We start from the raw sequence: 16,755 nt of genomic DNA, 5'->3' as shown, positions 1-16,755 counted from the left end.
ATCCTTGGATCACGATATTCAGTCAGGAGTGAAACAACTAGAGATAGAGAGAGAGAGAGTGTGTCTAGCTGAACTATCATCAAGGAAAAGATAATTCTTTTTTAACCCGTGAGTGGTTGCTAGCCGAAATGTAACCGCGAGTGGTCGCGCATGAGACTTTCTCTCACATTAAAATAAATAGGACATTTTTCACAATTTTGTGGGGCGTAAGGCTGAAATTTAGTACTGAAATGAAAATGAAAGTTCTACCTTATATTATATAAAAATGAAATGATTAACTGTGTGTGAGAGAGAGATGGCATATGGCTTTTAGCGCCGGGAGTGTCAGAGGACAAGTTCGGCTTGCCAGATGCAGGTCTTTTGATTTGACCCATAGGCGACTTGCGCGTCAAGATGAGGATGAAATTATGATGAAGACGACATATACACCCAGCCCCTGTGTCAGCAAAATTAACCAATTAAGGTTAAAATTACCGATCCTGCCGGGAATCGAACCCGGGACTTCTGTGACCAAAGGCCAGCACGCTAACCATTTAGCCATGGAGCTGAACATGATTAACTGTTTATTAAAGAGACAAATTACTACTTAAAATAATATATGCAATGTACACAAAAATAACTTCCGTCCTGAAGTTGTAAAAAATAAAATCTCAAAACTTGCAATATATCTAATAATATTTACATGCAAAGCAAGGTTTCTATACTTTACAAAAGAAAATATTTAAAAATCCTCCTTATCAATACAAATCAACTCATCTGTTAGATGAAGCAAAGTCTTAACATGTTTCAGCCTAATCTCGAGGCCATCTTCAGTAGCAGAACAGTAATTACATAATACACAAACAAATTAAAAATCGTAATGAAGTGACAATGATCATGATTAGTGAATTAAAAAACATATTGAGGTATAAAGTCCTCTCGTCTAATAGATCGTTCTTGAATTGTCGATTAAAACTGCTGACTGTTAAAATGAAGACACTGTGCTGAGGAGTGTAATGAGACCGTCAATACTATGGGTTAAAACGTGTGTAACATTTGTAAACAGAAGTTGTCGTCTCAAATGGAGATGACCTTTTCAGTCTCAAGTCACATTGCCTGTGTCTAAATGACACACCCAGATGACACAATAGTAATGAAAAGAGGAAGATTGGAGTAGGGTAATTTTCTGTGGTGCGTCTGTGGGAATGCCTTTTTCTTTTCAATATTCTTTCATTACTGGTAATCACTGCTAAAGATAGTAATGCCACTTCCATAAAATATTATTATTTTATGCAGTTGTTCAAAGGTTTCTGTAGAATAGTGTAGCATGAGTAGTAGTTACTAAAATACCTTCATTTGCTGTTAGTAGTTTCTCCTTCAAATTTTTAATTTAGTAGTGATAAAAGTAAACTTCCAACAATAAATTCAGTTCATATAATATTCTAGATATGTAATAATATAATTATGTGTAATTTAATCATATTCCATCCATTAAACATTTCATTTCTAAAATGAACAAACCTAATAGTCATGTTGATATGTATTATGTATTATTTTATAATTCCTTTAAACTATACTAGGAAAGGTATTTTGATACCATACATGTAACTACATATGTTTAAAAATGTCCTAAAAAACATTTGTAAATGACTTTTATGTTAAATCTAAAATATTTTAAATAAGATATGATAACATCCTTAATTTATTGTAGCCTACGAGGTGTGCCATACATTCTTTTAAACTGCATTCTCATATCATAAATTCCTTCCATTTCCAACAGTTGTAGCTTTCTGTTGATGACTGAGCTATTAATATTTCAAATTATCCATATTAATAAAATGATGTTCATCAATGATAAGAGGTCAACAAGGAAGACAGGAATATACACAAAGAATAAACACTTAAACTGGTCAATATAAGCAAGGTCATCTCATAGATGGGGCATGTGGGGTGGTCGTCCCAGGCCCCAAGCTTGGGGAGGTGGGAGATCTCCATACCATAGGAAGAAAGAGTTAGTTCCTTCAGGAAAACTGAAGTTTCATTGTTTATAATTAATTCATGGAATTCAAAATACATAGAGATGATGAACCATCCTTTTGTAAGACAAATCAAACAACATCAGATTGTAGTAAGTTTTTTTGAGACCAGGAAAACTATGGTGCACTGGCATCAGGAAGTGAAGAAGAACCTGAAAGAAATGGGAATGCAAGGAATGGAAGTTAGCAACAAGGAAACTTACAAAACAAGAATCAAGAACACCAAAAGTTTCTAAAAAAAGAAGTTGGATCTCGTCAGTATGGACAGAAGAGAATAAGAGATTGTAGAGTGAATGATGGAGTACTGGGTGAGGGTCAAAGCCCAGAAGCAGCTGAAAGTGAATTAATGTGGTCCACATTCGGCCAATATAAGAAAACCAAACCCCATGGCACTACAGCCTTTGAAGGGCCTTGACCTACCAAGCGACCACTGCTCAGCCCAAAGCCCTGCAGATTATGAGATGTCGTGTGGTCAGCACAACGAATCCTCTCGGCCGTTATTCTTGGTTTTCTAGACCAGGGCCGCTATCTCACCGTCAGTTAGCTCTTCAATTCTAATCACATAGACTGAGTGGACCTCGAACCAGCCCTCAGGTCCAGGTAAAATCCCTGACCCGGCCAGGAATCGAACATGGGGCCTCCAGGTAAGAGGCAGGCACGCTACCCCTACACGACGGGGCTGGCGGCCAATATAAGATGATGATAATAATAGTGATAGTGATCCTAATTGAACCATTTTCATTACACGATTAAATTCCTCTAGGCCTACTAGTGCTAGTAACTGCCAGCAATCAAATCTTCTGTGCCAGGGCTAAAGAGTATAAGTCAAAAGTAGCTGTATTTCAGGACATAAGTTTTTAAAAACAGGGACAGTATTAATTATGGAGAAGTGGTAAGCAGGGCCCTCTTTGGTTTTTGTCAGTGGAACAAAAGGTCAATGGTGTCAAAAGCGAAAAGTTTTATATTTGTGGGGGGAAAAAAAAAAGCGAAGAACAGTGGGACGTGTTGCAACAAACTGTGGGCAATAGAACTGTCAGAAAAAAAAAATTTACCCATTCAAATAAATCACAATGTGCAAGTTGCTCATGAAGAACAATGCACAGGTTTTACAGCATGCCTTTATGCATCACTCTAAAAGAGTCAAATGAACATATTTTCACATGAAAATATTCATGTTGGTTGCAGTAAATCCAGAAAAAATAGGATCTAAACAAGTGAACAAATGGTTTAATGGCGTATTCAAGCAAAATACACCGTCCAGTAAAGTTGCGCTCATTTTGGATTTTTTTTCTGGATATAAATCTATAGAAAATGCAGAATTTTAGCAACTTGCTTTCATGTGTAATGTCCCTTGTTATACTGATTAACCTTTATTTTCACCATAACAATCTTATTCTATTGCCTCTATTGACCTTCATTGAATCCAGGAATTAAATTATTTCTCTTAATGCTGCTACGTCACTTTTACGACGTGCTATGCAATTATTAACGGAATACAGAATAAGATCAGTGGCACGGTCCCTCAATGAATGAACCCAGCATGCGCCCTGTGCCTCCGTAGCCAAGTGCGCTCATTCAAATATGTGAACTTCAATGTTTGCTGTAGGTCGCATAAGTTAATTTCTGAAAGAACTGTTCTGGCCACAGTGTTACTCTTGGCTCATTTAACACGCATACAAAATGCGAGATTCCCCAGTACGTGCCCTTCACTTATTAGTTCTAATTAGAATGCATTTGGCAACACACAAAAGTCAGAAATATAATGTTTAACATATACCAAGTACTCTATTGTACAGTCTACAAATTATGTTAATTTTATTATTATTATTATTATTATTATTATTATTATTATTATTATTATTATTATTATAAGAAATGGAAAGGAACAAGAAAGTGCACATAGGAAGATAGGAATTTGGATATGAACACATCTACTATATAAATAAAATTATAATTTTGTGTGTACCCTTCAAATTTTTGCCTCATACTTCATATTTATCTCGGATTAGGTATACAAATGTTGAAAATCAGTTCAGTTCAATTTTTGTGTCTGTTTCTGTTTTTTTGTTTTCATTATATTTGTTTGTTTGTGTCCATATCATGGGAAAACAGCTAAAAGAATTTCTTGAAACTCGGTATTTAAGTTCAGTGATAGCCAGGTTGTGCACTAGGCTATGTTATTCAATTAGTATACAGTGATGTAGTGGTATTAATGGGGCAAAAACAGGAAATGTCAAGTTACTTTCTGTAAATGGCTACAACAAGTCTGTGGGGGTAGGGAAGAAACAGAAAAGAAACTCAATACTAAAATGAAAATACGAAAGGACAGGAAAACTCCATCACCTTGCACTGCAATCTTCATAGATGGCCCCTCTCCTCATCTACAGAGTTCTTCTCGATCTTTTTTCATCTCAGCTCCTGATGAGCACACTTTTGTCTTCAAGCTTTGACTGTGGGGTGGGCATTGATTCTGACAGCGTTATTCTTGATAGATCTCAACTTTTGGGAAGAGTAGCTTATAGGGAGGAATGGATAAATGCAAGGAAGTGAAGCAAGATAAACACAGGAGAAAGGGAAGTGAAAGGTTTTGTATTATTCTGCATACCATGCATAATTGTTGTTTTGTTTGAATAACTTCAATTTCAGGCTATTAGTTTGTTTTAAATTCCATTAGATATCATTGGCCCATAGCTAGGATAAAGTCCTTTCAGGCTCACTATACCAGTTCCCATGTATCTTGCCCAACTCTGATTGACTGTACCTTTACTAAAGTTACAAAATAGAATAATACCAATGAAATAAGGACTTTATCATACAGACTACATTCTCTTGTGAATTGATCATATATCTAAATCTTAAATTTACTTTGATATTAAAAATATGTAATTTGATAATAAATTGCATGGAATTCTTGCTAAACAATCTAAACTCTGTGGCACACCTCTAAGCTACTTAAATAATGTTTTAAATGTTTGTGTTTGAGACTAACACATGTATTATTGTTCTGGCTCAATCACTGGAACTTCCAGTTGCTGAGGGTAAGTCCATGTTGTTCTTGTGTTTGCTGCTGGTTAACAGGCAGAATGTGCATTGGCATGTTTCAGGCACGATTGCTTCACTTCATTTAGCTGCATCTAAATAACATGGGAAATATTATGACAGAATTTGAGCAATGTTTTCGTATATATACAGTGGAACCTTAATTCTCCATTTTTGGAGGGACCCGAGAAAAGAAGTACAATACAGGAAAGCAGAAAATCCAGGAACAAATTAAAACCATCAGTAATTTGTCTTAACACCACAATAATGAAATATGTATAATTATAAACGTACAAAAGCTCCTAAACTAAACCAAACCAAACCCAATCCCATGGACTACAGCCTAGATAGGCCTCGGCCTACCAATCGGCCACTGCTCAGCCTGAAGGCCTGCAGATTTCGAGGGGACGCATGGTCAGTGCAACAAATCCTCTCGGGTGTCTTGACTCCCTAGACCATCTCGCCATCAGATAGCTCCACAATTGTAATCACGTAGGCTGAGTGGACCCTGAACCAGACCTCGTATCCAGGTAGAAATTCCTGACCTGATGGGAATTGAACCCAAGGTCTCCAGATGGGAGGCAGGCAAGCTACCTCTAGGCCAGCTACAAAAGCTCCTACCTGCATAAATTACACAAGTTTAAAATTTTGATACTTTAAATTAATTTTTCTTGGGGAAATTTAGTCACTATTCTGTAAAAACTGGTTTCAGGCCAGCAACTTAGAACAGCCAAGCCAGTAATCTAATAAAATCAAGCACATCCATTACAAAAGCACTCAATATGATGGCAAAAATACCTTCTTTTATTTCTTGTCTTTGCTTATAATTTGGTCACCAGTATAAATGTAGTAAATTTCTGTAAGTCTTGTACCATATAAATTAGGTCTACTTGATTTTTAAAGGTTATTTTCTACATGAGAATATGGTTTTGAATGCAAGTGTCAATTCTCAAAAGCTCTCAAATGCTTTATATTACATTCAATTCTACCCATCATTTATCACCAGCAAATTGGAAAAAAGTCTTCAAAACACAAGAAATTTTGGTTTATTTGTGACCTGGAGCTCAGCTGGAAATTGTGTTGAGACACTTGCTGTACAAGCGAATACAGGTGGGAAATAATAATAATCGTATGGCCTCAGCTACCGTGTGCAGACATTTCAATTTGATGCCATCTGGCTGTCTGCTCGTCAATTTCGACATTCCGTTTTACTCTAGGCCTAGGCCCACTAGATGGCAGACCGAGTAAACCAAAACTCTCTTGGGCGTCTGTGGCTGAGATTTAATTAATTTTGTCAGGAAAACACCAAATGTGTCACCAGAGATCTTTTACATGCCGACGTCGTACGACATGAAGTGTCGGATGGACTTTTTTCCGCCCTTCAAAAATCCGACTACCTCTGCCGGGTTTGAACCCGCTATCTTGGGATCCAGAGGCCGACACTCTACCGCTGATCCACAGAGGCAGCTAGGTGGGAAATGATACAAACTTTTTAAATGTTCGGCAGTGCATATAAAACAACTGCAGTTTGTATAAGAACATGTTAACATATAAATATAAAAATCCTAGTCGTATGTTTGGGCCAAAATGGTAAAATAGACTATCTCAAGATCTTCCATGGCTTTATTATGTAAGGTGCATGTCTTGAGAACACAACCATATATACTGTAATGCCTGATGGTGCCAAAAGATTGAGTGCATCGTTGAAAACTGCAGCAACTGTGAAAAGTTAATCTTAGGTAACACATCAAATTAGTCAAAGTGCAGAAAAACTACATTTTGTAAAGGCTTTGTCCCACTTACTCAGAAGTGAATCATGACCAACCACAGTGGTAAGAATATTTCAAGTCATGAGAAAGCTTCCAATCATATTGCAAACTCTCAAGAAGTAAGATATCAGACCATATTAAAATACTACACTCATGTTAGGAAGGAGCAAGTTCGATTCCTGTCTGATAGCCCAGTGACTAGTGCCCTGAGAAGTGCCTACTCAATGACATGGTCATAAAATAAAAAGTAATAATAATTATATTAATAAATATATGAACCTGGAGGTAATGTAGAGCTTTTACAAGTAAGAACTGTACAAGGAAAAAATGTTTATCTTTGAGGCGCTTGACACTAATTTGATGAGCATGGACTAGATCTTAGGGTGTGGCTTAAAAACATTGGAGTTGGTGCAGAGGGGGGTATAGTTCATAGAACTTAGAGATTTTTTTTAATAATCTGAGTTTATTGATCATTGAAGACAAGTTAATATCACCTTCATACAGTAGAATTGGAGTGTCGTGGCCGGCTGGTAACTCTGGACCCTGGGATGGTGCTGGATACGGCCTGGGTATGAACCACGCCTCCCTGAATGCGAAGTTCTCGAAGTTCTGGAATTTCTCAAAGTTCTGGAATTAAGAGTTCTCGATTCTCCAGACGCACACGTTCCGGGGTTCGATCTTTGAGACGTGATTCACCTACAAGTTCCACGTACGGCACTCCACTTATTTGTAGCACTGTTAAATAGATATGACCTTTAAATTATGGCATCTACTCGTATAATGAAATATGGCAAGTGTTACTAAATCCTTGACTCAAAACATTTTATTGAATCGAAAATGTTCATAAATCGTCACTTGAAAAACAGGATGATTGAACTGAATATTTGACCTTGTATTGGTCAAATTAATGTGTAAAATGTCAAGTTCATGGCGTGAGCTTACTAACACAGGCATGGTAAACTAGAATGTTCTATAGGGTTACCAGTTATAGTCACCACAGTTCTCAATGCACAGTTTATGAAGGTTCGGAACACAATGGCACATTTGCAATAAGCTCAGTAAATGAAATAGCACTCGGAAAATGTCTTATTCCGTCGATAAGCAAAGTAAATAATCATTAAAGAAAAATGGTACTTGGGAAAAGTCTAACTCCATAAATTGTGAGTTAACTTATAACACTGGAAAGTTCTATGTTCCCTCGGAACATGGCATGTGTACTCTGAGTTGTCACAGTCTACTATGTTGACACGAGTCTAAACACAATTCCTGATGCAGTACTCGGAAAGTATTTCATGTTTTCACAATCGAACGCAATGTTTAAAAATACCCTAAGTTCCACAGTTTGTCATAAAACATAAGTTCAATGTGGTACTTGGAAAAAAAACTCATACCATTCACACAAAAGTTTACGTTGACACAGATTTGTTGTAGAACACAAGTCCAACTTACACACTCGAGAATTTCTATGTTCCTGAAATCGGTCCACGAAAGTACAAGTTCAAACGTGGTACTTGCAGAAGTCACGACACTCACGAGAATTTTAAGTTCCTTCAATAGTCACTGGAGCACAAGTCCCAACGCGGCACTTGAAGAAAATAACAAAGTTCCAACACTCGAATTTCAAAGACTTATCCAACTATAAGTTCAGTCCGCACTCACAGTGCTCCTCCCATCACCCATGCTGCAGAGACGGTGGAGTGACATATACTGAATTTGTAGTCCGTGTCGTCCTCCTTTTATACCAGGTTGTGGGGAAGTATCTAGAACATGGGTATTATCTACCCCTATAACTCTTAAAGTACACGGTGGCAGTGTCAAAATAGCAATATTTTAACGCAAAATAGACTTTTGCAGATGGGCTGGGACATGACCATATACGGTCATGTAGAGCTCACTCGAGGCGGCTACGTGACTCGCTGCGTACGTCATTGAGTTCGGCGGGCTGCATATCTTCCGCCTCGCGCGAAGTTCAATAAACATACTTCGAACTCCACTTCCGTAGCAGCGTTCCTGGTACAGAACATTTGACAAAACTTATTCCATCTTCAGGTAGAGCTGTCAGAATGCGCTCTGTCTCCTTCTAATTGTTGCATCCATTCTGCTTTATGATTTCCATAGTTTCCCTAAACAACACCAGGCAAATGCGATGCGATTATGGTCCCTTAAGTAAGATCACCACCGATTGCTTTTCCAGTGCCTGCTTGCTCTAATTACCGCAATGACAGGACATTAATTTAGTCCACAGGTATGAAATAGCTGTCCTTTCATGAAATACTATTTATCGAAAAACAAAAACACTTGATCAAGAATTTAGCAATAATGGGCCTGAAATATTGGTTGATGCGGAAAAATCGGTTCTTCAAGGAATGGATAATGCTGTATTTTAAAACATGATTTAATGAGGATGCTTGCGGGTCCATGTCATTTGAACTAATAAACTGGGAAAACATTTCTGGGAATGGATAATCGAGGTTCCACTCTAATCCAAAATGAAAACATATTGAAGGATATGTTTCCACTATAATTCAGACTGTATTGGAAATAAATATTAAGTGTAAGAATTTCTATTTGAAATCCATATTTAAACTGATGGTATACTGCATTTTTTTAAACGCAGAATCTCTTTCCTCCTCTTCAACTTTTCCCTGTTCTTAATTAGAGGTCACTGTTTTTAACTTTCCTCTTTCATATCTTCCTGTCGAGTGCGCCCCCCTCATGTAGCCCTTTCTCCCTCATATCCTCTGCCACAGTCCATCCATCTCTTCTTTTGCCCCTCTCTTGCTCATCTTCCCATCAATATATTTTTAAATTATCTCTATGATGAGCTATAAAAATTAAAAGAGATTATTCTTGAGAGGAAAATTAGTATATTGAAACATAGTAACAGTTGAGCTGTAGTGTCAAGTTTTAATCTCTTCATAGTGCATTTTAACTTTAAATCACTATTGAATATAATTATATTATTGAGAGATCCACAGCAAATTTGTCAAAAATTTCTTACAATATTAATGAAAATATAATTGTATAATAGTATGCTAACAATACACCCTTCTGTAGAGGGTATTTTCTGGACAGAAGGGGAAGGAAAAATTAAGGAATTACTGTGCTCAGAGAAACTTACTTGGAAAAGCAAACCAAAGAGCTTCTTCTGAAACAATATTAGGAAATGAAGTAAAAGTGGATGTAAAATACAAAATTATTTATACAAATTATTTATACAAAAGGTTAATAATATGCCAAATTTTAACTTATCACTTGAGTGTTAATTCACTTACTGAAGAAATAATTCCAATGTTTACATACAGTATATACGATTCCCTTTCTCCTTACTGCCTCAACAGTAGGGTTACGAAGCAAACCCAGATAAAAACAAGTTGGAGATTGAAAAAGCAAAAGAAAAATATCAGAATTTACTTAGGGAAATATTAAAAGAAACAAACCAGAAAAATTACTTCATAAATGTAAATGTGATAATTATACTAACATTTTCTGAAAATTTAGATATTGTAAAAAATATGGTAGGTACTAAATTTCTTTTCTTGGCATTCCTTTGTTACCCTATCAAGATTTATCTGTGTCAAGCTTTTGAAATATTATAACATAATGAATAACTAAACATGATCATATACCTTATGTGATAGCTAAAATTACATTTTTTGTGTCTGATTCTTTAATACAGCCAAAAGATGTAAATTTTTTTTAGAAGTTATATTTTTAAGAGAACTGTTTTTTCATTTCTAATAGTTATTTGAAAATTCATTACAAGCTGTATTAATTTTTCAGAATTGTGGATTTGTTCACAATGTATTAGAGATAAATGGCATTTATAATGCTTAATTACTCCATACATTGCTTACTACTTAATCACTCATTGCATGAGATATATATTTTTTAAAGGACTTTCAGTTTAGGTTTAGGGACTGAAAGTTTTGGCAATAATAATGCTTTAAACTTTGAACTATGAGGTGAGTGGGCAGCTCATGAAAAAAGAGTAATAAAATAAAATGCTTTGTTTTTTCTAATCTAGAAGTAAGCAATAATTTAACAAATGTTGGCCAAAGAATGGAATTTTAGTTTTAAGATTATTAACTTTTCAGAACCAAAACTTTCTTGGGCATAAGCTAATTAACATGGGACAGTGCTTGCTTTGTGCTATGAATTATTGCAAAGTGAATTTTATTTTGATAATGAAAAATATGTTAAACTTTATTTAGTGAATAGGAAGATTTTATGATTAAATAGTAAGAACAATGGAAACAATTGCTTTTCTCCATTTTAAGGTTTGAGAACAATAGGATATTTAAGAACATTCCGAAAACTTATTTGTCTTTTAAGCACTTTTTCCAATATTTCTTAGATTTTAACATTCAGTTTACATGACAAATTATATTTGTACTGGTGGAGAGTTTCTTTCTTCTTTTTTTTTGTGTGTGTGCCAACATTAGAATTTAGATTTAATTAGAATTAATTTGGAATTAAAGAGAAAAAGAAACATGGTCTCACACACCTACAGAGAGATAGAATTTTTAAAGAAATAAGTTAATCGTCCATCCACTAATGAGGATGACCATTTGGATTCCCTAAAAGGAAAGATCAGAAAATTCTCCAGCATTTATTTCATACTCATACTACCTGTTTTGATCTCCTTCACTTGAAAGTGTTGAACTAATTATTATCCAGAAATTTCAGTTCTGAACAAAAACCATCTTTCGGTGTAAATTTGAAATTCTGACTACTTCTCTGGATATGACATGTAAATGCTCACATAGCTTAGCGAAACTTCCAGTGTTTCATTAGAAAGTGGCAGCTACATCTAGATTAGCTAAGGTCATAGGTTTCTTAACGTAAATTAAAAAAGTCTATGGTTCAAGCTCACAGGCACATGGTTAGGATTTCTTACCATTTCTGCAATCCATTTTAAGGGTTATCATGTGTCTTGGTTTGTCTATTTACTGACAGAGATTGTGATAGAATGGAACAATTGAAATCTAAGTTACAAGGGTTGTTAAGTTCAAACGTAGACAGGTGTCTAGAAACTTACTATGCACTAACATGCATTATATCAAAACAACAACATATTCATGATAGTTTGAGAGATTCTATGGATACTCACCCCCAATGTTCAGGCATCTGTTCCAATGCTGAAGAAGTTTTCTGTACCCTCCACAATGAAAAATGCTGGTTGCTGAATGAACCATTCTTCTACAGCATCAGGAACCACTTGATTGGTGGTGAAACACTTACTCTTTAGGGATTTCTTCTGCAGACCAAAGATGCAGCTGCCATAAGGGAAGAGATCTTGGTTGTAAGGTTGGCGATCCGTAAGAACCCAGCGAAAACAGCATTGAGTCTCTATTGTTGCAATGGCAATGGATATGCATTACCATGGAGCACAAGCCCACTTCGTGACAGTTGTCCCAGCCAAAGCACCTTCTTTGCTCAAGGACTGGATCATATCGTGTTGTATTTATTTGGCCGTAACCATTAAACATGAATCTTGCTTTAACTCTTTCCTCTACTTAGTGGACATGTGTGTCAGGTTGTCCACATTCTGAGCTATTGCTACAAACACCAAACCATGCAGTGCTGCCATTTTTCAACTGTCCAGCCAGTTATTTGCAGTTATCAGCTCTGTTTATGTTTCAGCTGAACAACCGTTCCATTAACAAACCTAAGCAGTAGGGCAGCACCTACTCCTGGAAACTCAATGATAAGAAACTTAGGACTAGAACTAAGTCAGACTCAGATTGTTTAATTTTTTTTAAACTCCAATAAGTTTGGATTTGGGAGTACATTAACCTCATTCATCTTGCAGATTTGTTTTGTTTCCATTTAATGGGGTTAAGTATGTAATGCCAGGTAAATACTAGTAATTAATGATAGTACAGTATGTGTATTCCTGTTGAGATCATTTCTAAACTTGTCTGTAGAGACACTCTATAGCAGAATATGAAGTCAAAATACTGTACTGACCAGCTAATTAGCTAATATTCTTCTCCATTTGCTTGTGTTTTCTGATGAACACTGAATAAAACTTTATAAAAGAAAGTTATTAGGTTATATAAATGGTTCCACTGCAATAATACCCTCCCCCTCCCCCAATTCTTGTCCAAGTATAAATTAATTTATGAAATGGATTTTATATTCCATTTTTGAAATTAATTTAAACCCAAATCTCAAAATTTTAGAGCTAGATTATGGTGTAATGATTTCTATCCAATAATTTCAACATGGAGGCTGTGCAGTTTCACTGGATAACATTCAAGTCAGGGAATAGGTTAATCAATAGGACTAAAAATAAATGCATGGTCATAATAATTAGTGAATGAACTGATCTAGCTGATCATTAAGCATACTGTGTCAGTTTCTCTACTTGACATGGTGCATGTTATGTATTCATTGCATTTCATTGTATTGTAATGTATTTTCTGGAATTGTAATTTGAGTATGGATCCTCAGGTCGTGAAGTAGTGTTCCAATGTCGTGATGAAGGCCATCTGAGGGCTCGAGTTCGCTGGCTCCGAGGCAACGGGTTGCCACTCCCTCCCGGCTCTCGTGATATAAATGGTCGCCTTGAAATGCCAGATATACAGGTAAGAAGAATGACGTATGTCACTTGAAGATGGTAAAATTTCTTAATCTATCCACATTCTGCTAACAGATCATCTGATATTATTATTTCATTATGAATTGCCATTTTACACTTCTATTGTTATGAAATGCAAGACTTGGAAGAAACTTTATATGGAAGCCCTACAGTTATTAAACCATGGTGGTATTTCAAGAGGAATTACAGATAGCCATCTCATCTTAATTCTGATAAGAAGAGGAAAAGGAAGATGTCCAACCCTTCAAAGAAAGAGTGAAAGAAAGACAAGGCATGGACCCTGAAAGGTGTGAACATGAAGGACTCTCTATGGATCTTCCAAACCTTAACCGACTTAGTTGGAAACGAATGATTGATCAGTGGAGGGCAGATAGCAAAGACAAAAATGAAGAACCTGGCACAAGTAAGTGAAAGTAATGCCCGTAGGCAAGGAATTATTCCTTTCCTGTTTTCTTATGGCAGTATCTTGAAGCTGACATTTGCAAAAGAAGGTGATGATTAGTTCATTGTCCAGGAGGCTATAGAATAAGAATGGAGGAAGTAGAGTGAAAGAATAAAAATGCATTTGTTTCATGATAATTGAAATAATATAAAATAGATATTACAAACTAGGAAATTTTGGTGGTGGCTATTGTTTTAATTAGTCATCAGAGGAAAAGGAAGGGGTCCATCAAGCAATGCTAGACTCTGCTGGAGGCCGTGTGGTCACCATGCTATGCTTCCAGTTTAATGCCCCCTGTAAGGAACACTATGGATATATTCTGCCCCCTACCTAAAAGGGTTTACAAACTTGTGATAATACGATGAAAAGAACTGTATTGATGACCTAGCGAGAAATGAAATTTTAGTTCATACAGGACAAGAGCAGCCTTCTTACATATATAATATGTGTAAAAATTGCAAGATAGTCCTAATTCATATTGGATGGACAGGGGCTATAGTTGAAATTATTTTCTTGTTTTAAGTGGATCAGATCAAATGGAATCTGGTTTGGTTTCTTTTCTTCACTTTGTGCTAAGCGATTTGATGATCATGTTGTTGATGGACTAGAACACTAATTTAGAATTAATTTAACATTATTTATAGGTGGAGCATTCAGGAACCTACATATGTGAAGCTGTTGGGTATCCTCCTGAGACACCAGGCCAGCGAGTGTCCGTACATTTGACTGTAGAAGCATGTGAGTTGAGACCATTTTTTTATAGCACCTTAGATGTTATGATACAATATTTATTAACAACAGAACAATTTGTATTGTTGTGGGTGTTAATTATAGCTGAACTTAAGTTCACGTAAATGTATCATTCACAATATCCTCAATAGTACAGTAAGCCTCGTCTGTCAGAAATGATCTTGTAAAGATCCAAAAAGTTTCTCATGTTACCTACTATTTTATAATAAAGTTAATATAATTAATTCTCTGTAGTGCAGTTTTAGTAAGGAATTTTCATGCTAAAGAACCTTATTACTGTCTCTGGTGTCATGATAATGAACATTTGAGATACATATGATGGTGGTGGTGATTAAAGTTTTAAGAGACCATCCTTGTTTGACACTAATCGGAAGGGAAAAGGAGAAGTGATGCAACGCTTTGAAGACTGCAGGTATTGGCAAAAGAAAGAGAAAGGCCACAAAGGGCATGAAAATTAAAGACTTCGGAGACCTTGGAAACACAATTTTGTCAGGATTAAACAAGAACGAGAGCTGACCAACAGAAGCCGGATAGGAAAGGTGATAAGGAGCCAGACACAAGTAAGGGGAAGTGATGTCAGACTCAACTAGTGGTCCCATGGTTGCAGCCCATGCTCCTAAGTCAGTAGGCCTTGGGGTCCCTTTTTTTAGTCGCCTCTTATGACAGGCAGGAGATACTGTTGTTGTATTGTACTGCTCCTACCCAAAGGGAGAGTTACATATAAGATTAGCAAACTATGTTAACAAATATGTACAAGTACAGTGGTGGAATTGTGAAAATAGCAAGCTCAGTCAATGTACAGAGGTTTGCAGCGACATTTTTCACATTTTCATTTTAACATCTGAATTGCCTTTTTTCAGCAGCATAGAAACTGAAGAACAAAGTGTGTTTTTGCTGCTTGTACATTTTTTCCCGTCATTCTTTTCCAATTGTCTTGTCGTATCACTTCAATGTCTTTTTTTATTATTTTTTTATTTGCTTTACATCTCACAGACACAGATAGGTCTTATGGCGACGATGGGATAGGAAAGGCCTAGGAGTTGAAAGGAAGTGGCCATTGCCTTAATTAAGGTACAGCCCCAGCATTTGCCTAATGTGAAAATGGGAAACCACGGAAAACCATCTTCAGGGCTGCCAACAATGGGGTTTGAACCCAATATCTCCTGGATACAAGCTGACAGCTGCGCACCCCTAACCGCATGGCTAACTCGCCCGGTTCAATGTCTTTTGAGGGCTTGTGAACCATTGTGTTATCAAAGTATGTTATGTTTCTAGTGATATAATTTTATGCTAGTTGTTCACCATCAATAAAAGAGAAGGGTTCTTGGATTGACCCATGTGAGACACTAGTTATTATTTTTCAACATGAGAACATAGTATTACCTATTTTCACTGCTCATTTTCTGACTGACCTGACTTGCTTGTAAAATTTACATTGGATATGAAATAGATTTTCAGTTATTTTTCTGCCCATACCTGTATAATATCTGTTTTAATTCATATGATTATTTTAAAAAACATTTCAGAAATATTAATTCTGTTGATTCTCTTGCTAATATATCTTAAAATTCATTGCAAGCAGCTGGAAGGATCATTATTACACCTTCAAAACCTGTTTCTGTTCCTAAATCTTTTGATCCTTATGAACACTCCTCTCTCCTCAAGTTTGGGGTTCTGCCGTATTCAGAATATGACTACTTTGGTCCAGGTATGAATCATTTTGAGTAATTCTTCTGGGTCTCTAAATATATAATTAATGCTGATTTTCTTTCATTTATTACTTTATTTGTATCTACCTTTCTCTATCTTGAAGATTCCCTGCCATGCTCAGTCGTTTGTTGAAATTGTTTTTCTTATTTTTATGCTTGCTCTGACTGATATTTGTATATTACGGTAAGTGGAAATGGCAAGGTTAGTGTTCTCATTTGAACTTACTGTCATAATGATCTCACTAGTCAATCAGAAAAATAAATAATGTTCGACACTTTTATATTTACATCAGTGGCATATCCTGGAATCTCCACTGAGGCATGCAACTAGTAACCATGCAGTTAACACAACGTATTAAGTAAATTTCAATTCTACTCACCCTAATTACATGTAGGTGAACTCGAGCCAAACAGTTTTACTGTA

At 36.1% G+C, this 16,755-nt stretch overlaps 1 protein-coding gene across 10 annotated transcripts in view; it reads left to right on the top strand.

The window, feature by feature from the left end:
- The window catches only part of trol (terribly reduced optic lobes), a 918,151-nt gene that overhangs the window by 570,222 nt on the left and 331,174 nt on the right, over positions 1-16,755 (top strand). For all 10 annotated transcript variants that reach the window (XM_067149795.2, XM_067149796.2, XM_067149794.2 and 7 more), the window contains 2 exons: positions 13,283-13,416; positions 14,517-14,610. In XM_067149795.2, the coding sequence (XP_067005896.2) occupies positions 13,283-13,416; positions 14,517-14,610 (228 nt within the window). The remainder of the gene's footprint in view (positions 1-13,282; positions 13,417-14,516; positions 14,611-16,755) is intronic.

The sequence above is a fragment of the Anabrus simplex genome, chromosome 6 (genome assembly GCF_040414725.1).
Source record: "Anabrus simplex isolate iqAnaSimp1 chromosome 6, ASM4041472v1, whole genome shotgun sequence".
Taxonomy (NCBI): domain Eukaryota; kingdom Metazoa; phylum Arthropoda; class Insecta; order Orthoptera; family Tettigoniidae; genus Anabrus; species Anabrus simplex.
This window is presented reverse-complemented; position numbering and strand designations above follow the sequence as displayed.